This window comes from Capricornis sumatraensis, chromosome 10, assembly GCF_032405125.1.
Source record: "Capricornis sumatraensis isolate serow.1 chromosome 10, serow.2, whole genome shotgun sequence".
NCBI lineage: Eukaryota > Metazoa > Chordata > Mammalia > Artiodactyla > Bovidae > Capricornis > Capricornis sumatraensis.
The window spans coordinates 61,784,280-61,806,026 of NC_091078.1; the positions used below are offsets into that span (position 1 = coordinate 61,784,280).

At 39.9% G+C, this 21,747-nt stretch overlaps 1 protein-coding gene across 1 annotated transcript in view; it reads left to right on the forward strand.

The window, feature by feature from the left end:
- The first annotated feature begins 2,133 nt into the window (after positions 1-2,133).
- The window catches only part of TOPAZ1 (testis and ovary specific TOPAZ 1), a 62,687-nt gene continuing 43,073 nt past the window's right edge, over positions 2,134-21,747 (forward strand). Inside the window, 6 exon segments of the mRNA XM_068983103.1 lie at positions 2,134-2,193; positions 2,195-2,362; positions 2,364-2,484; positions 3,548-5,987; positions 16,786-16,847; positions 17,546-17,673. Coding sequence (XP_068839204.1) covers positions 2,134-2,193; positions 2,195-2,362; positions 2,364-2,484; positions 3,548-5,987; positions 16,786-16,847; positions 17,546-17,673 — 2,979 coding nt within the window.

Here is a 21,747-nt window from a genome sequence, read left to right on the forward strand (position 1 = left end):
TTTTCACTCTCCACTTTCACTTTCATCAAGAGCCTTTTCAGTTCCTCTTCACTTTCTGCCATAAGGGTGGTGTCATCTGCATATCTGAGGTTATTGATATTTCTCCCGGCAATCTTGATTCCAGCTTGTGCTTCTTCCAGCCATAGTCCTATTCAAATCAGCAGAGACGTGGTAACATACACTATGTTAAATCATCTCAGATTTCAGTTTGAGGGTCTCTACTTTGGAATGTCATCTTTGCCCTATGTCCTGTACTTGGTATGCAGAGGTCCTTGTCTTAAGGATCATTATCTTGCTGACCTCAGCCAGCATGAGGCAGACAGGTCTCATTTTTTTACCTAATGTCCTGGAGGATATCTTGTGGTTTTATTGCATGGGTACATTGTTAAGCAGGCCTGTTTTGTTTCAGGATGTTCTGATTCCTTTTTTGAGCAATCATTAATGTACAATGGTCTCCCAAAGTTAATTCTCTAGACATAATCCCCTAGTGGGATTTCTAAAATTATTTGTGTAACTGCCCTACTCTATTTCTATCAGCATGCTGGATCACATGGAATCTAGGGAACTTCAGCAGTAGCCCAACGTAAGGTAAATGCAGGCAAGGGTATGTGTGGTGTTAACAAACAGCCACCCTCCACCTCCCAAAAAGATAAAATTCTTACCCAACTGAACTTGAGTCCTTTTGCCCACAGCACAAGAAAGACAATTTACTATCACCAGTTGTGAAGGAAGGCACAGTAATTATCTGCAGGGCACCAAATAAGAGGTATTGGCAGTTCATGCTCAAAAGAACCAAACTCTCTGAGTCCTGCTCAGTTTCAAAATTATGACTGTCATATAGATATAAAAATGAACGTGTTAAAGATTTTGTTTCTCATATCAGGCAGATTTTATAACCATCTGCTCAAAGGACAAGACCAAAGAATAGACACATTTATAGACCAGAAATATTGAAATAAATGGAGGCAAAACCGTCTTCTTTCACAGGGAGTGCAAAAGTCGACTGAACTTCAGTAGGAGAGAATTTGTGTTTGCTGCCGTCTATGGGGTCACACAGAGTCGGACACAACTGAAGCGACTTAGTAGCAGCAGCAGCAGCAGCAGATCATCATTTTGCACTGCTACCACTCATTTACAACTTACAGTTGTAAAATAGCTCCCACAGAATTAGAATCAGGTAATGCAGAAAGGTAACTCCTGTGCATAGATTTCCAATGAAGCACACCTTCTCCCCCACAGTGGCAGTGAGAAACAAAAATCAAATATTCAGGGGCCATACCTGAAAGAGCAAATAACACACTTTCTGTTAGTTTCAGTCTTTGAGCAAAGGAGGTTCAAGAAAGGCCAAGGTGGGAAATGCCAAGACACCCTTTCATTGGAAGGGCATGGCCTGGTGGCAGGTGGAAGCTTACTGAAAAAGCACAAGAATGGAAGCACGAGTAACATCCAGTAGGCTGATGAAATAGGTCAGTCAGAGTCTGCAAGCTGGAGCCAAGGTGAGTGGCTGACAAACACAGAAAGTCGAATCCAGCAGATGTCCTGAATGCGGATGTGAGGGATCAAGTCGAAAGAAGGGTATTTCTGACAGCTTCCAGGTTCCTTACTCAGACAGCTGGGTAGAGAGTGGCGCATCCACCAGTACAAAAGGAGCAACTCCGTGAGGAAAAATAAGTTCAGTTTTGCATAACCGGAGGCTGAGGTGCCTACACAACGTCGGGAAGGCAGATGGAACGGGACCCCAAGAGGTCAGGGGTAGAGTTAGAAGCCACTCGGTCTTTCAAAGCAACCAGGCAAGAGAGGCGGCAGGTGAGAGAGGGGCCCCGAATGGTCCCAGGAGAGTCCAGCCTAGTGGAAGGTTCGACCCGACCGACGTGGAGACTTCATGGTCGCGCAGCGAACTCCAGAGGCCACAGGCACAGAACCTCGCGGTCCCTCCGCCGGTTGAGCCTCGTCGCATTTGCCATGGCCAGGCCGCGCGGGCCCCACTTCCGCTTCCGGTCCCGGGGTCTTGGCGGCGAGCAACGCGGGGCGGAGCCTCAGGTACCTGGCGGAAGGAGCAGCCTTCCGGCGGCTGGTGGGCCCCTGCGAGCAGGCGCGGCTTGCCGCGGCGGGGAGACTGGCAGCCCTGGGCGGATGTGTCGGCCTCCACCCTCGGGCCCCACGGAGGCCCCAGGGCATGAAGGCGACGCTCGGAGGCCTGAGGAAGAGAAGCCGGCGGCCAGGGCCAGGCGAGGCGGGAGGCTGCGGCCCTGAGGCGAGGGGGCGCGAGGAAAGCAGGCAAAAGAGGAGGATGGTGGCTCAGGCGTCTGGGAAAGAGGTGGAAAGTGACAAGTCAGGTGAGGCATCCGGGACTGGGAAGGCCTTACTTAGCGAGGCGGCGAGTGGAGCGGCTGGGAGGACATGGGGGCCTTTCAGGCCCATCTGACTGGCCCACTTTAGAAGCAGCGAAGGAGGCGGAGCTCCCATTGCAAGCGGGAGGACGCAGTAAGAGAGCATTTAGGGGTCACTCCCTTTCTAGCCTTTGCACCCATTCTCCTTCACGCGTGTTTTATCAGTAGCTTTTCACTTGAATCTACACGGGGTTTACTGATGCGCACAGTTGACCAGAAAGAGGAAAAACACAGGAATTCATTTAAAAGATATTTATTCCGTTAGGGTGTCTTGGTCAGAAGTACTGTAAAAGGAGGGCTTCCCTGGTAGCTCCCCTGGTAAAGAATCCTCCTGCAATACACGAGACCCCAGTTCCATTCCTGGGTGGGGAAGATCTCCTGGAGAAGGGATAGGCTACCCACTCTAGAATTGTTGGGTTTCCCTGGTGGCTTTGGAGAAGGCAATGGCACCCCACTCCAGTACTCTTGCCTAGAAAATCCCATGGACGGAAGAGCCTGGTGGGCTGCAGTCCATGGGGTTGCTAAGAGTCGGACACGACTGAGCGACTTCACTTTCATGCATTGGAGAAGGAAATGGCAACCCACTCCAGTGTTCTTGCCTGGAAAATCCCAGGGATTGGGGAGTCTGGTGGGCTGCCGTCTATGGGGGGTCGCACAGAGTCGGACATGACTGAAGCGACTTAGCAGCAGCCTGGTGGCTCAGACAGTAAAGAATCTGCCTGCAATACAGGAGACTTGGGTTGGAAGGATCCCCTGGAGAAGGGCATGGCAACCCACTCAAGTATTCTTGCCTAGATAATCCCCATGGACAGAGGAGCCTGGCGGGCTACAGTCAATAGGGTCGCAAAGAGTCAGATACAGCTGAGCAACTAAGCAGAGCACAGCACAGCACTATAAAAAGGACTCCTACTAGTGAGCCACTTTGGCTAGTGTGGAGTGACGATGCTAGAGGTTATTCAACTGCCTTAGAATTTATACAGGTTTGTATGTAGTTCTTTAATAGAAATTAGGTCTTTGATTTTAAAAACAAACCTATGTTTTCCTAGAGCTATTTAGGGAAATAAAAATGGATGACTTCACTTTTTTTTTTTAAATTTGTATTGCTTTTTCCCCCTCAATATAAAATCTTCTCTGGTATTTTTTGTTGTTTTGATCAGCCAAGGAAAAAAGAAAAGTTACTGAAGCCTCAAGTGATGATCCACAGCCAGGGATTGACCTGGTAAGAAAGGAATCATTAACCAGTTCGGAATCTTTCCCAACAGTGGAATGCAGTGAATTTCAAAGTATGGCTTTCTTGCAGTCTTTGGGTAAGGAAAGGTTGGTAGAAGGTATTAAAAGAAGAATTCGAATTAAAAAATTTAAAAGCTTAGAAAGCCCAGCTCTCAAAATGACTGAAAATAAGGCTACACAAAATAGTAAGGTTGAATTCCAAGATGAACTGTACAAGAATACTCTGAAATATTCTTGTAACAGCTTGTCACCTGGAGTAGAAAATAATTCCACTTTAAAATTACATGATTGCAGTTGTCTTTCCCATTCCAAGGATTGTAATGATGAAAATAACCTTGCATATAAACCTGATGGAGGATGTATACATGTACCAGAAAATTCCTCAAAGTCAAAGAAAGAAAACCCTAGGAGTCTTATAGATAAGACTGATCCAAGCAATATTCCTCAGCTTTTACAAACTGAAGAAAACTTAATGCAAGTAAGTCAGTTATTGCTTGAAGAAAATGATTCATACCTAAGTAAAAATAATGGCATGTTTTCCTGCCTTCAAAGTGAGAAAAATAAACATTCAATAGAGGAGAGCAGTATTGGGAGAAAATCCAGAAAAAGGATGAAGGTGTCTGAAAAAGGAAATGGAATGGTTATTGAGATGAAGTTTTCTAATATGTGTAACAAATCTGAGCTGATGTTACAAGGAAACCAAACAGGTGCTAAAGGTAAAGAAACAGAGACTTTAGAAGCTAAAAAAAGTTCTTTGAAAGTTTTGAGAAAAGTAAATAATAATACACTGTCACCGATGGATCCTTTATTAAGTCTTCCAGAAACAGGGAAAAAAACAAGTCCTGAACATTATGCAAATGCTGTGTTTCAGAAAGCCCTTCAGCAACTTTCAAAAGAAGAAACAAAGAATGTTTCACAGCCTTTAGGATGTACCAGCATGGATCCACCAGAAGATTATTTTAAGTCAATGAAAAACTCATTAGTGAAGTCACTTAGTGATTGCTTTCCTATTGAAAAGAGGTCTTCTAGGGAAGGCTTGAAGAATGAAGCTGAAGAATCTAAATACAGCTGTCACAGAACAATACCAATGACTGGCAAAAGAACTTGGCCTTGTTATTCATGTGCTAGAATATCTGCCCAGTGTTGGAAAAAAGCTTCCTTGCCACAAAGTTCTAGGCAAGATGATTTTCTTAGACATCAAACGAATCAAACTCACTTAACTGACTCCAAACTAATGCTACAAAGTTCTGTAACAGAAACAAACAGTGCATCTTCAAGTATAGAAAAATTGGATTCTAATTTAAATTGTTTACCTTCAATCTCTACAGTGGAACCTACTTCAGTGGTTATAAAGGAACCTATAGTCAATGATGATGAAAAAATGAAGTCAGAGGAACTAAGCAGAAGTGCATCAGAGGTAGTTTCTAATATTACTGAAGATACTCCATTGACTAATGTGACTCACAACTTAACAGGAAGTAAAAAAAAAGATAGAGGGAATTTAACAAAACTGAATTTGATGGTGGCTTCCCAGGATGGCCAGGAAGCAAGTAACTCTACAGGCAAAACTATTCATCGAAAACCATGCATTACTAAGCAAGCACTGGTTGTTCCAGACCTAGTTAAGATACTGAACACAGGACGGCTGACTAATTTTAAAATTCCTTTACTTAAGAACAAAACAGAGAAAAGAAAAGAAATTAATGCCAAGTCATCAGAGAGAGAAGTATATAGTCCCCTAGAACTTCTTGACAGTTTATCTGGAGCAGAGGTAAGGCAGAGTAGGACTAAAGAAAATGCTGTCACAGTAACTTCAGGACCTCAATCTTTGAGTATACAGCATAATGTAATTCCAGTGCAAGCTAGTTCTGACTCATTCTGCAGTAAGAATTCCTGTATTATTGCTCCAAGCTTTTTAAAGCAAGGTAATAATAATAAACCATCTAGCCACATCTCTGCATCAGGCCATATCATTTCTAATAAGGCAGCCGGTTCTCTCACAGTTGAAAATAATACATTTTCTTGTGATCCTGGATGTATAGAGAAAAATCCCACCTTCTATTCCAATGAACAAGAACCATTCAAAGCAGTTTCCTCTGAAGTTAGTGGTAGAAAAATGTCTAAGAACTTTTCAGAAATTAAAGTGGGGTTTCCAGATATTCTGAAAGCATATGAAGATGATGTCCTCTTAATTGATGTAATTCAAGATGACCCAGACCTCTTTGGAGTCTCCAGTGAAGGGGAACTCTCATTTCCTTCAGAGGTTCCCATGATAAGCCAGGAGCCCAATGTTGCTGAAGAGCATCAATCGGCAGACTCCAAGCACATGGAACTTCCAGAAAAAAAAGAACCAAGCGATGACTTGAGGTATGCATGTTCAAATATGCCTTTTGGTGCAGATTATTGTTGCAGGTTTCAAAAGTGCTTTCTGGTCATTAGGCGTCACTAATTTATTCAGTGATCATATTGACGCTCCATTATTTTTTCAACCCAGTTATTTATTAAATGTAATATAGTGTATTATTGCTGAGACCTGGAAGTGTCCTTATCCTGAAACTTAGACTTGAAATAAAATTATTATTATATTTGAAATTATAATGGAGCAGATCAGCTGTTTGGAGTTTTAAATGGTGGTTTATAAAGTGGCTTTTTAAATTACTGAGATTGCTTCTTTCAAAAGTCACTTAAATTGATCTCCATGTTTTTTAATCATTGTAAATACACAGATATACTTTAATTTCAATCAAGTTACTTATTAAGAAAAGTGCTGTATATATATTTTAACCCATTTTCTGTGGCTTCCTTTTTAGATAAAAAATTTATTTTTCAGTTGTCAGAGAAGCCTTAGAAAAGTTTATTTGAATTAAAACTTAAAAGTAAATCAAAAGTTAAACTAATTTTCAGAGGGAAAAAGCTTTAAATTTTTTTTCATGGTTTTATTTTTAGGGAGATGGTTTTAAATGATAGCTTAGTCCCCAGAGAGGGTGAGTTTGCCTGAATCAACTTTAAACAGAGCCAAGTAATAACCTTCATGTTCAGGAACTTGATCTATCTGATTGGCCCGAATTTGAAGCTCTAATTTGTTTTTGTATGTTACAATACTTGAATATTGGAATGTTTTGTGAACAGAGTCAAAATAAGAAAACACATTCCACTAAGATTCAATGGTACATGACTTAAAATTCTCTGGTATTTATAATTTAGTGATACTACATTCTTCTTGATGTTCTTAGTGTTACAAGAACTTGTAACCTATCACCCAATAGAGTACTTTCTAATATCCCAAAAGAAGAAACAATAGGTCTATTATCTTTAGATAATAATAATTATCTACTGTTTTAAAAACCATGTAATGAGGATGGTAATCTGCCCATTTTGAAGTGGAAAAAATGAGGGTGACAAGTTGTCACTTGTCCAGGTTGACACCACTAGTAACAGAATCTGAACTTGAACTATCTTACTTTAAAATTAATGGTCAAGGACTTAACCTTTATAGCCTGACCTAGGTTTCTGAGTCTTCTCCTTGCCCTAATAGCTCTGTGACCTTTTAGGCAAATTATTTTACCTTATCTGTTAGAAGGGGAGGTACTTGCCTCAGGATTGTAAGAATTAAATCAGTGAATGGGTGGGACAGGTATTAGTTTGACACTGGGTGAATAGTGAGAGCTCAGTAAAGGGTAGTTATTAAAGATGCTTTTAACTCTTCCTCTACCATGCTTCCTTTGAGGAATGCAAAGAGAAATCGGAGCAAATCTGGCTTTCAAAAGCAAACATCTGTTAACAGGATGTTGACAGTGAACTGCAATTGAAGAGAGAAAGAGAGAAGTGTTATGAAGTGGGCATAAAGTTTGTTTTTTATAGTTTTTTTCCTTTCTTAGAATAATGGCTGATTGCATTAAAATGACACATGTTCATTACAATAGAAGTGTAAAAGGGAGGGAATCCCACCACCCAAAATAACAAATTAATTACTAAAATTTGTGTGCATCATTCCAGACTTCTGTCTAGGCATGTATGTGGATATAATTTCAGAAAAATTAGATCATGCCACTTTTTAGTAAAAACATCTAATTTTACTTACACTTAACTTGGGGAAGGAGAGACTGAAGTGAAACTAAAGGAATTGCTGAATCAAAAACCTCTTTACCACAAGAAATTAGTTCCTAACAGTCGGTCCCAAGCTAATAAGAAAGATTATTTTAAAGCTTGAGTTTTGTAATCATGACTTTTAAAAATTGTGTTCTAACTTCAGACAGTAACATTTGCTTTCGTGATAAAAGACGAACATATTCACTTTTTCTCCCAATCTTGCCCCTTACATTTTTCTTAAAAATTTTTGTTTTTTCTTTTTAAGGCATGTGCCGTTTACATTCTCATCAATAATCTGAATTTCCAAAGACTCTTCATTCTATATTTAAGTTGATTCAGTCTTTACCATCAGTTCTTTTTACTCTCCTTTAATCTTGACTATTTTGATTCATTTCTTGTTTGACTAGATTTCAGAGCAGTTTTTTTCAATGGTTCTTCATTGCTGTGTTTTCTAAGAACCTGGGCACATAAGAATGCCTATTGTCTCCGAACAAATTGGGTAAAAAATTCTTAGTTTATATTTTTTCTTCTCACAACTATATAGTTATTCATCGCAGCTTTCTGGCTTTGAGTGTTACAGTGGAAAAGTCTGAGGCCAAACTAATTCTCCATTGTCCATCTCTAAACTGCCTTCTTTTTTTTTTTTCACTTCTTGCTTTCTGTTTTAGGATTATGTATTGTATCAAGTTATGTATCAGATTTTCCTGCCCAAGCTGAACCATTTTGGTTTGCAGTATCAAATTTACTTCAGATAGTTATTCTGTTATTTTAACTTCATTTTCCTTCCTGGCAGAAAGACCAATGATACTTATATTAGCTCTTCTTTTTCTTTCATTTCTGCTTCTGAAGTTTGGATTTTTAAATAAACTTGAAAATTTCCTTAGTAGTTATTTTAGTATTTTCCTTTTACTACATTGGAAATACCAGTTTTACAGTTATCCACAGTGCTAGAATAAACTTTAACAGGAAAAAATGGAGGCCTGATCACCAGAGGGTCTAATAGTTGTACAGAAAATTGTTAATGAATTGTTCTAGAACTAGATGAAGCTTAAAATATAATTTCTAACGTCAGCTCTCTCCCTTTTACCAACCAGTTGCTAACTAATACATTCTTTTTTCCTCACTCTGTGACGCTAAGAGTTTGATACCTGTTAGATTCTGAGTTTCTGTTTTGTTTCTGTTCTGTTTCCCAGTCCTGTCCGATTCTTTGTGACTGCATGGGCTGGAGCACGCCAGGCCTCTCTGTCCCTCACCATCTCCTGAAGTTTGTCCAAGTTCATGTCCATTGCATCAGTGATGCCATCCAACTATCTTATCCTCTGTCTCCCCGCTCTCCTCCTGCCTTCAGTCTTTCCCAGCATCAGAGTCTTTTCTGTAGAGTCAGCTCTTCGCATCAGGTGGCCAAAGTATTGGAGCTTCAGCTTCAGCGTCAGTCTTTCCAACAAGTATTCAGGGTTGATTTCCCTTAAGATTGACTGGTTGGATCTCCTTGATGTCCATAGGACTCTCAGGAGGCTTCTCCAACACCATAGTTTGAAGGCATCAATTCTTCCGCACTCTTTCACAGTCCAGATCTCACAATCATATATGACCACTGGGAGGACCATAGCTTTGACTGTACAGACCTTTGTCGGCACAGTAATGTCTCTGCTTTTCAGCACACTGTCTTAAGTTTGTCATAGTTTTCCTGCCAAGAAGCAAGCGTCTTGTGATTTCATGGCTTCAGTCACCATCCACAGTGATTTTAGAGCCCAATAAGAGGAACTCTGTCTACTTCCACCTTTTTCCCCTCTATTTGCCTTGAAGTAATGGGGCACTGACTCAATGGACATGAGTTTGAGTGAACTCCGGGAGTTGGTGATGGACAGGGATGCCTGGCATGCTGCAGTCCATGGGGTCGCAAAGAGTCGGACACGACTGAGTGACTGAACTGAACTGAATGGGGCCAGGTGCCATGATCTTAGTTTTTTTAATATTTTAGTTTTAAGCAGCTCTTTCAGTCTCCTCCTTCACCCTCATCAAGAGGCTTTTTAATTCCTCTTCACTTTCTGCCATTAGAGTGACAGGAGAAACATCAACAACTTCTGATATGCAGATGATACCACTCTAATGGCAGAAAGTGAAGAGTTCCTGTTTTACAGAAATAGAAATTGAAGATGGCTAAGCCTGGAAATTTTCAGAAGCTCTAGACTATCTCTTCTTGGTAAAATAGGTTGATGAACCTGAGTTAATTTAATGGTTGGGGGAAGTAGTCTCAGACCTTGTTAAGGAGAATTTGTAAGGTATTTCAGTTAGGTTAGAATACTTATTCATTGTTGATCTCCACAGTGTTAGAAGTCCATATTAAATTTCAAAGCATTAGCATGTTAGAACTTATTCCTAAAGACTTGAACTGATAAACTTAGAAATGGATAATGAGTAAAATTGGTAAAACTTTTGAGTTAGCCTGTGAGTTTAGTTAGAGATCTGAAAATGTCTGTAATAGTCGATGCTGTTAATCTGTACTAGGACACAGCATTATCTTCAGTCACAACTTAATTATATACTAAAATTTCAGTTGAGTGATATTATACAATGGATCATTGAGATTTTAAAAATCTGCCAAATATTCAAGGGAATTACTATTAACATATAGCTGGAGCTTCCCTGGTGGCTCAGTAGTGAAGAATCTGGTGCCAATGCAGGAGACACAAGTTTGATCCATGGGTCAGGAAGATCCCCTGGAGAAGGAAATGGCAATTCACTCCAGTATTCTTGCCTGGGAAATCCCATGAACAGAGGATCCTGGCGGGCTTCAGTCCATCAAATCACAAAGGGTCAGATGTGAATTAGTGACTACACAACAACTATATAACTAGGGAATTGGGAACTAAAGTGTTTGAAATGAAAATATGTAAACTGAGGTACAAGAACACTCAGTTCAGTTCGGTCACTCAGTCATGTACGACTCTTTGCGACCCCATGAGCTGCAGCACTCCAGGCCTCCCTGTCCAACACCAACACCCAGAGCCTACCCAAACTCATGTCCATTGAGTCAGTGGTGCCATTCAACCATCTCATCTTCTGTCGTCCCCTTCTCTTCCTTCCCTCAATCTTTCCCAGTATCAGGGTCTTTTCAAATGAGTCAGCTCTTTGCTTCAGGTGGCCAAAATATTGGAGTTTCAGCTTCAGCATCAGTCCTTCCAATGAATATTCAGGACTGATTCCCTTCAGAACTGACTGGTTGGGTCTCCTTGCAGTCCAAGGGACTCTCAAGAGTCTTCTCCAACATCACAGTTCAAAAGCATCAATTCTTCTGCACTCAGCTTTCTTTATAGTCCAACTCTCACATCCATACATGACCACTGGAAAAACCATAGGTTTGACTAGATGGACCTTTGTCGGCAAAGTAATGTCTCTGCTTTTGAATATGCTATCTAGGTTGGTCATAACTTTCCTTCCAAGGAGTAAGCGTCTTTTAATTAGTTTAGGAAAGAGGGTTGTGTATGCTCTTGTATGTTTGATGCTCAGTTGAACCCACATCTCTTACATCTCCTGCATTGGCAGGTGAATTCTTTACCACCTGGGAAGCCCAGATAAGAAGGTTGAGAAAAACCAAAATTTGTACTGCTCCTTAGCGATTGGATTGATTTAGATTAACAAAGGGAAAAAAGTTTGAGTCCCATTAGACCCATGCCTAGCATGAATGTACCCTGGGTAAACTATATCATCTCAAGAAACCCACTCCACTTACTTCCCCAGAATCTTAGAAAATTAGTTTTTTTCCCTCGAGATTGGCCTTCTGTCACCAGGTTTACCATGCCAAATTCCCCCCCGCCCCCCAAAAAAAGTAAAGATCATTCTCTTTCTCTCCCTCATGTATTGTATATAGACTCCTTGGCCTGTCTTTCAAGAAGTTCACCTTGGTCCATTCTCCCTTTTCACTGAGTGTCTGAGGCACTCTAATTCTAGTACACAATTTTACACTTAATTGTAAGAACTGACATTTCATGTCTGTCCTATGCTAGCTACATATATTATTTCAGCAAGTGGAACCATTCAGAGATTGAAACTGGCCCTATCTTTAAAACTGAGTCAAAGTCACTAACTTTCCAAAGAACGCTCAGCTCATTCAGTATCAGAGCTGAGATCTGGACCCAGGCCCACCTGCTCCAAAATCTGTCTTCCCTCCCCGAAAACAGCATGCTGAAAGAGTGGCATTTTGGCTCTTTCTGTGGCTTCAAATCCATTACTCTATAGACTGCCAGCAAACATTGTTTTCTTTTGGCCCCTTTCCTCTCTCATCTCATCTTCCTCTTTACAGTATCAGGTATAAAGAAGCATCATTCTGATGTTTACTTTTTTGTCTTTTGGACCACATAAACCATTGTTTGTTTTTGCTAGAATAAATAGTATTGTACTTGATGGAGTTTTTATTTGTAATGTCAGGAAACCGAGCACTGCACATCATGGCATCAGGCTTGGGAACCTCTGGCCCAGTGAATTGGATATTGTAGTATTTCTCTGCTTTTGGCCACTACTATCTACAGAATAATTGCCCCAGCAAGTTTAGGGTAGTCTTTTTCACAATCAGTATGTGAATATATAAATAAGTGAACATCAACTGCATTCAGCTATAGTTAGCACCTCAAAAGGAAGCAATAACATCCTGAATTTTTCTTGGGGAATAGTTTTCAAGTTTTTTCTGTTAATAATTATTCTAGAGCTGTCATCTCCAAACCTTTTTGTCAGTTACCCATACTAAAGATACATTTTACATTACAATCTGGTACATACTTATGAATATGTAAGACACTAGATTTATAAAAATAATATTTTCCTTACTACAAGTGGTGTAGTATCATATTTTTATTTTATTCTGTTTTACTTAAAACTCCTGGTTGGAACCCATTAAATTTCATCACTCCCTTGAAAAATGCTGTTAGAGGATAAACTTCATGTAATCTGTGTTGCTCTTCAGAAGCATCCCTAAGTCTCCTTTTCACTCAGATCTTTTCTTTTGCTTCCCTGTATTCTGTAGCCTCAACCAAGTCTGCTTCTCTGCTTTCCTCCTCCTGCCTTTCGTTTTTCTCCCTTTGCTCCACTGACACAAAGTTGTAATATATTTATGGGGGTTACAGTTGTATTTTTTCTACTCTAGGTAAATTTAAAAAGTGTATGTCTCTTTGTGTCTCACAAATTCGAAACAAAATTACTTCTAACAAGACTGGCATGTGCAATCTTACCTTCCTTGTAAGTTAGTTATTCATAGTGAAAAGTTTCTCACCCTTATGAACTATACCAGCAGTATTAAAAGTACTCTTGTAATACTTTGATATTAAAGCAGTACACTTGCTATACCTATTTACCTTTTTGGGTTTGGATTTTTTTTTAAGGCATAATCTCTTATTTGTCTGGATCCATATCTCTTTGTGAATATAACCTGCAGGATAATTTGAAACATCCTTCAGTTCTCTTATTTATTGAGTCAGTTCATCTTTTTCATGCTATTACCTTAAATATCTCTCGTGGTTTTTCCTTTCTCTCAATTCTCACTGCTATTATCTTATTCATATTTTTCTATATTATTACAATTAGCTCCTAGTTAATCTTCCTGAGCTCTTTTAGTATATCCTCCTCTTCAGTAATATTCGGAAAGAGAAATTGATCTTCCAGTGACTGCTGGCAATGCTCCAGTGGCTTTCAGCCACCTAAGGTCAGAGTCTAAATTGCTTGGCATGGCTTTTTATGGCTCTTTGGTGGATCTGCATCCATTCTCTCTTTGGCAGCTATGGGGCTGTTGAGGGGGAAAGTGCAAGGAGAGGCTAATAAAAGATGAGCAGAGCAGGCAGCTCCCTGTGTCCACAATGTCAGATATTTGAATCCTTTTACATAAGTTTCTTTATCTGCAAATTCCTTTCTTTTCATTGTTGTCCTTTAAATCACATCTGAGATGTTATTCTAGGGATTTGTTGCAATAGTTCTCTTGGCCCGTATCTCAGGAAATTGTGTATGTGTGCCTCGTCCTATATGGGAAGTTCCTAAACAGGAATATTCATTTGAGTCTCCCTCATGTCTGGCTGATGGAACCCCACCCATTTTCCAGTACTCTTGCCTGGAAAATCCCATGGACAGAGGAGCCTGGTAGGCTGCGGTCCATGGGGTCGCGAAGAGTCGGATACGACTGAGCGACTTCCCTTTCACTTTTCACTTTCATGCATTGGAGAAGGAAATGGCAACCCACTCCAGTGTTCTTGCCTAGAGAATCCCAGGGACGGGGGAGCCTGGTGGGCTGCGGTCTATGGGGTCACACAGAGTCGGACATGACTGAAGTGACTTAGCAGCAGCAGCATTATGTCTGGCCAGGAAGATGTTAGGGTCTGAGTGTACAGAGAGCAACTAGATGCCTATGGACATTGTTTTCATAGAGCGTTTAGTCTGTCAAGGGTTGCAAATGATTAAACAAATACAATAAAATATGACAGCAAAAATACAAGATGTTGAATGCTTCCTGGTCCTCGTGATATTTAAGATGAACATGGGCTGCTATCTGTGGGGTCGCACAGAGTTGGACACGACTGAAGCAACTTAGCAGCAGCAGGCAATAGGCAAAGAAAAGTAAGTAGAAAAGTGAGAGGGAAGCAAGAGTCTATAGTCAGGCCCACAGGGAAGAGCATATTACAACTGAGAGACAGAAATAACATGCCATGACAGTGTTCAGGTGGTAGGAAATGAAGCTACAGAATATGCAGAAAGCTCAGTTGTGTGGGGCTTTGTAAATAGGATGACAGTAGAACTGACCTTTTGAGTTGCAAAAATTTTGAGAGGGACATGGGGAGGTATTAATAATTAATACACCAGGTTAAGAGGCATACACAAATCATCCTAGATAAACTAGAATCCATGGTGAGTTTGAACTTTATCCTAAGAACATACCAGGATTCACTGAAGTACTTCTTAAGTAGAAAATTTGATCAGATTTACAGTTTAAAAATCATAATAACTTTGGTGTGGAAAATAAATTGGCAAGGAGCTGTTGTAATAACTAGATCAAAGCACATGGTGACTTCAGCCAGAAGTGGGGGTGGATTTAAGAGAGATTTTAGGAAGTGCAGATCTATTCATCAAATGGTAGCAAGGTCCTAGGTAGGAGTTAGGGATGATACCTGGTTTCTCTTGTTTCAAAGAAGGGCATTTACAGTTCCCTGATCAGAACAGTCAGGACTGTGGAACAGTGCTGGTTATGAGCTCAAATTTAGATATGTTGAGTTGAAGAGACCTTTGAAATACTGAAATGGAGATACTCTAGTAAATAGACATTAGTCAAGATGGGGTAGGGGAGATTTGTATATGTTTCTGTCTTGTCATTTTATTTTTCCTTTCTTTAGACTGTATACTTATAATTTGCAGCCTCATGAGTTTTCTAGGTGTAATCTAAAACTGTCCCCACAACACACACACGCACACACACATACACACAAGGCAGAGGGAAACCAGAGAAAGAGGCAAATCACTCCAGATTAATAGGTAACAGGTTTAATAAGCAAAGGAACTTACTTTCGAGGCTTGTCTTGGGAAGCCGCATGATGAGCAGATCTTCACTCCAGTCCCCCAGAACCTTTTCTTCTTTGGACTGTGCTGGGTCTTTGTTGCTTGTGCGGGCTTTTCTCTAGTTGCAATGAGCAGGGGCTATTCATTGGCCGTGGTGCGTGGGCTTCTTACAGTGGTGGCTTCTCTTGTGGAGCACAGGCTCTAGAGCACACCGGCTTCAGTAGTTGTGGCTCGTGGTCTCATTAGTTGCAGTTCTCAAGCTTTAGAGTGCAGGCTCGATAGTTGTGGTGCATGGGCTTAATTGCTGCACGACATGTGGGATCTTCCTGGATCGGGGATCAAACCCCTGCCTCCTGCATTGGCAGGAGATTCTTTACCACTGAGCCACCAGGGAAGACCCCCCAGAATATTTTAAGATTACATAGAAACCTTAACTGAGTTCAGTCACATATAGCATCCAGACAGTCTCAACAGCACCTACCATCCCACGGCAGTGTCCTTGAGCACCTTCCAGTGTGGGGAAGGCAAGCAGAACACACATTCCAAGGACACATGAAGGAATGAGGAGTCCCAGATGCCTGGGTCCAGCTCACAGGTCGGCCAGCAGTTACCTCCTCTAACAACTTCTGTTTCTAGTATTTATTTTGGGGGGAAAATTACTTCTGTTTTCCAAAGCCTTCAAAGAATGGTGTATGTAAAATGTTGTGTTTTCTTCTTTCTTGGCTAGGAAGTATCCCTGAACCAGTGCGCAGTCATAGAACTGTAGGATAAGTTTAATAAAACTCATTTATTAAAGGAATAAATAGTGAAGTCATGGGTATTTATTATATTGTGTTTGGTGTACTTTTATTTATTTTTTGTCTTAAGTTTTTAAAAGTGGAATAATATTAAGCCATTTTTTGAGTGGCTCCTGTAAATATAGTTTTCATTTGTTGAGCCTATGCCATTGGCTTTAAGAACATTTTATGTCATTTAATCCTCACAGTAACCTCATGGGCGGGTAGTATTCTCATTTTATAAATGTGGTTAGACTCAAAGAAGTTTAATAATTTTGCCACAATTGACATAGTAAGTGGCAGAACAATATTCGAACCCAGGTTGGCTTAACGACAGTTAAGCCATAGCTGTTACTGTTAAATCTTAGGTTGTCTTCAGGGACTACCAAAAAAAAAGACTCAAACTGCTCTCAAACTCATCCATTTACATTGACAGTAAGACACACATATGCTTGCTTGAGAGTAGGAGTTAGTCATTATCTTGCATTGGTGTAATACTTTAAAAAATGTTTCAAATGCTTGGTGTATGTTCTCAGTTCTCTCTGAGTAACAAAGTTTGAATGGCAGCACTTCTAACCATTGTGGCGAATGTGATTAGAGAATCAAATTCAGAATTGATTTAGGTGTGTGTCCCCGAATAGTACTCTGACCTTGGAGGACTTGAGCTGATGTTCACCAGCTGCTAAAGCTAGTGTTATATAATGTTTAGAGAAGTGGATAGTTCTGCAAGAATATGTGATAATGTTTAAGCTCTGTTTGCTTTGTGATAGAGAACTGCCTGTACCGGATCCCAGATCAGTGAAGTCAGAGATCTGTGCTTCCTTGTCAGCAGGTAAAACTTGACATTTTCATAATGTATAACATTGAAGTGTTTTTGTATCTCTATTTAGGCACAGTCAGAATGAATTTATTTAAAAAGGAAGCTTTTCATTTCAAAGTCTGTCAACCCTGTTGTACACACTTTGTCATTTTTTCTCAGTTTAACTGCCTGGTTGGCAGATCAGATTTTGAGAAATTTTCCATTTGATTATTTAATAAATAACTTTGTTAGGCTTTATCTATAAAAGATAATTGAACTCAGCAATTTTTGTAGTCTTATTTTGAAACTGAAATATGTATTTAAGCTTAATCATATTTTAAATGAGTCCTTTTTAATATTTTTTATAATTAACAGTTAATCATAAGTTTAAATAACCAAATCTTTGCAGGAAATAATTGGAAAGTTAATTTCAGAAACTTTCAGGTTTTAAAAATACATTGATAATAACTGGACATGATCAAGAAAGATTCTTAAATTTTTCTTTATGTCTTAATTTTGTGTTACTGCCATATCTTTTTATACCATGTAATGGAGTTATTTTGATAGAGAGGGAGGAATAAATGTATAATTTGCTGAAAATGCTACTTCATATTTGTCACATTGGACTTTAAAAGAGTCTCTGAATTCTAACTCACTTTTAGAACAATCTCTAAATGACTTGGTTATTTTGCCATTTAAAGTTTCTACAGTTGAATATTATTTCTTTTCAGCAAGTGAGATAAAACATGATTCCAAAGATGCAAACATTTCCTTAGGAGAAGTTACTCAAGAAACTTCTTCAAATGAAAAACCGGGAGGCCTAAGTGAACAGACAAAAAGTTCAGACTTGGACGAAAAGGTACTAGAGAATCTTTTGCATGTCCTTATTTCTTGGTCCAGATGGTGGTAAATAGAGAAGTTCATCTTAGCCGTACACTCACACAACAAGGATAATGCCTTTTTGTTGAATAAAAGTCACATCATTCTGGCCATGGACTATATAGTTTGGTACTTGGCATAAGCACAGTATTAACAGACTCTCACTTGTCTGAGAAAATGGGGTGTACTGTTTAATTACATATTTAGCTTTTAAGGTTCTTCTCAAACCTATATGAATCTTTCAAAATTGTTACATATCTTCCTGCCTCATTAAACACAAAGTACTGAATATCATTTGATATTCTTTGAAATTTTAGAATATCACAGTGCCTGAGTGCTATGAATGCAAGCATCAGTTATTCAACCACAGATGCAGAAGGCCTAGGAATTGAATAAAAACCTAACTTAATGTTGAAACACACCACTGGTGTATGATATGGGGAAAACAGGGTATCAGTTATCTGCCAGATAAAGTGTATGATTGTCTTAACCTGTTGAATAATTTAATTGACACCTCAACAACTATTTCATGGTTTCTTCTTTCTCCTTATTCCTCCTGATTTGTCCTCACAGCTAGCGACTTTATTTCCTGCTTCACCAACAAAATTGAAATAATTGGAAAGGAGCTTAAGTTCCCACCAATATGTTAGACCACCTACTTGCATCTGTTCCCAAAACTCCGTTTTTTCCTGTTATAGTGGGTGAACAGGCCAAGGCTATCCTTCCACCTGTGTGCTAAAATCCACCTCTTCTCTCTCTTAAAATACGCTGCAGCAATTCTTCTTTCATTACTGGATCATTCTGTTCGACATCAGCATTCTTTTCTCCCATCTTCAAACAAAACCACAAAAAAAGCACTTTCAAGGTTCTGTTTTCCTTTTCAGCAGTCATCCTGTTTCTCCAAAACCTTGTTTAGACCCACCATCTCCAGTCTTCTTCCTCCAGTTCCAAAGATACTCGCCTTCATCTCCACCAAAACTACCCTTCTTACACTCCCCAGCCAACTCCTCGTTGGTGAATCTAATGGACATAGTTCAGTCTTAGTCTTACTGAAACTGTCACTAGTATTTAGCAGTTTTGTTGAAACATTTTTTTCACATGACTTTCAGGATAAATATAACCTGCCTGGTGTCATTTCTGTCTGCAACTTCCCAGTTGGTTTTGCTGGTCTCTCCTGATCTCCCTGACCTCTATGTGTTGGAGCAACCCAGCACCTAGACCAGGAATCTGTTCTTTTTTCTGTCTAGATTTGCTCCTTAGATGATCTCATGCACCCTCATTGCACTGAATGCCACCTGTGTGCTAAGACTCTCAAATTCACATCTCCAGCTTGAACTTCTTCTCTGAGCTGCAGAGCTTTGTGTCTAGTTGCCTGCTTGACTTTTCCACTGGGATCTCCAATTGGGCTTCCCAAACTTAACGTGTTCCAAACTGAACTCCTGTTACATGTCCCCTCCCCTGCCACATACCAGCCTTTCCTGTCATTTTTCCCCTTTACTATTAATGGCAACCCCATCCTTGATAAATCACTTAGGCTTGGAACCTTGGATTTCCCTTCCTTTCTTTTTCTCTCACTCCATATGCAGACTGTAAGGAAATCCTGCTGGCCTCAGCCTCAGATGATGTCTGGAAATTGTCCTCTTTTCTTCACTCCCACCCACACCACATCACACCCAGGCCCAGCCTGTATCATCTCCTGCCTGAATTACTGCAGGGGCCTCGTAACATTTCTCCAGCTTCTAATGTTACTATCTTATAGTTTATTGTCAACACAGCATAGGTTAGACCATGTTATTCTTCCCCTTCAAATTCTCCAGTGGCTTTTAATATTCAGGCTCAAAGCCACAGTCCTTACTATGACCTACTTGACCCTTTATCTGTCACCCCCTCCTCCTCCCCAACTTTGGTTCCTCTCTGATCTGACTACTCTCCTTAGCTCTTGCACTCTGACCACCTTAGCCTCCTGCTGTTCTTGGAACAAACCAGGCTTTTTCCCACTTCAGGGCCTTTGATTTTGGCATTTTATCTCCTAAAAAACAAACAAACAAACAAACTATATAGCTGACTTTCTTATTTCCTTCACATCTTTATTCAGATTTCATGTTCTCAGAGAGACCTCCCTTGGCCATGCAGTCTAAAATTGCAATATTCTCCTTGCTGTCAACATTTCGTATCCCCCTTTTTTGTACTTGTCATAATATAACATCCTTTACATTTACTTATTTATGTTTATCTCTGTCTCCTCCTGCTAGAATGAAGCTCCATAAAGGCAAAGATTTTTGTCCATTTTGCTCATAAATGAACTTTCACACCTAGAGCAGTGGCTGATAGAGAATAATAATGCAAATGATTGTAGGTTTTTGTTTCTTGTATGTGTTTTTGTTTGTTTTGGCCACCTTGCATGGCAGGTCATGGGCCAAGCCTTTAACAGATAACATATGGACAACCCAGATTTACTGAGTTAATACCTTCAGTTCAGTTCAGTCGCTCAGTAGTGTCCGACTCTTTGCGACCCCATAAATCGCAGGACGCCAGGCCTCCCTGTCCATCACCAACTCCTGGAGTTCACTCAGACTCACGTCCATCGAGTCAGTGATGCCATCCAGCCATCTCATCGTCGGTCGTCCCCTTCTTCTCCTGCCCCCAATCCCTCCCAGCATCAGAGTCTTTTCCAATGAGTCAACTCTTCGCATGAGGTGGCCAAAGTACTGGAGCTTCAGCTTCAGCATCATTCCTTCCAAAGAAATCCCAGGGTTGATCTCCTTCAGAATGGACTGGTTGGATCTCCTTACTGTACATGAAATGTGTACTGTTATTTCCCTTCACAGATGAAAACACTGAGACTTAGTATCTTATCCAGGGTCACACAGTAGAGTCCCTTGACTCTGTAGCAGGGGTCAGAAAACCTTTACTTTAAAAGACTAAATAGTAACACTTCTCTGGCTCTGTGATCCCTATGGTTGTTGTCACAGCTACTTAACTCTGTCGCTATAACGAGAAAGAAGCCATAGACAGTATGAAAACAAATGTCAATTGCTGCGTTCAAATAAATCTTTATTTACAAAAACAGGCAGCCTGCAGGCTATTGCTTGCCAACCTTTGCACTAAAACATTAAAAAATAAACAGTTTGTATCCTGTTCTACTTAAAGCAGAGAGAAAACTTAATGCATTCTCTTCTGCAAGGATAGATTTTAAGAGATGTTTGCCAGAATTCACTGAGTTCTTAACGCTAAATATTTTAAAGATGTAGACTGTTTTCAATATTAGCTCTTTTAAAAATAATCCACAAAAACATTTAGCTGCTTCCTAGAGTGATGCTATTTTTTGGATTTGTTTAAGAGAAGAGAAATGATCCTTTTTTCTTTCTAATACCATGGTAAACTTCAAAGTATCAACTTTTTAGAAAATACATGACCCTGTCAATAATATTTGTCTTTAAGATATCTGGCCCCCAGATTTGGGAATTAACAAATTTTAACTATCTATCACCTTACATTTTGGAATTTCAGAGGGTAAATAAGTTGATTTATAGGGCATAGGTCTAGACTGCCATTTTTTCTGCTTTTATGTATGGTTTTCTGTGAATTTTTAGAAATGCTTCCTTATTGATCTTATATATCTGTATATATTTCTGTCTTTTCCACCTATAGGCCTTTTTATGTATCAGTTATACTCAGAATCCATATACAACAATTTTTAGGTTTACTACGGTGGTAATTGCTTAATGATTCTAGTTTTGAGCCCCAGATAGTCAAAACGCTGGTGTCCTTAATTTTTATTTGGAAACAATTGTAAATTCACAAGAAGTTGCAAAAGTAGTTTCCCCCCATGATTTCATCTTAATGCCCAGTATCAGAAGCAGAAATTTGGTGTTAGTATAATGAGGGTGTGCAGTTCTGTGTATTTTATCAAGTGTGCAGATTTTTTGTAGCCTGTAGTGCAATCAAGATGAGAATTACATCATTACAAAGACCCTCCTAATACTACCTCTTCGTCACACCTCCCTCCCTACCCCTAACATCTGTAAGCTTAGCAACCATTAATATGTTTTCC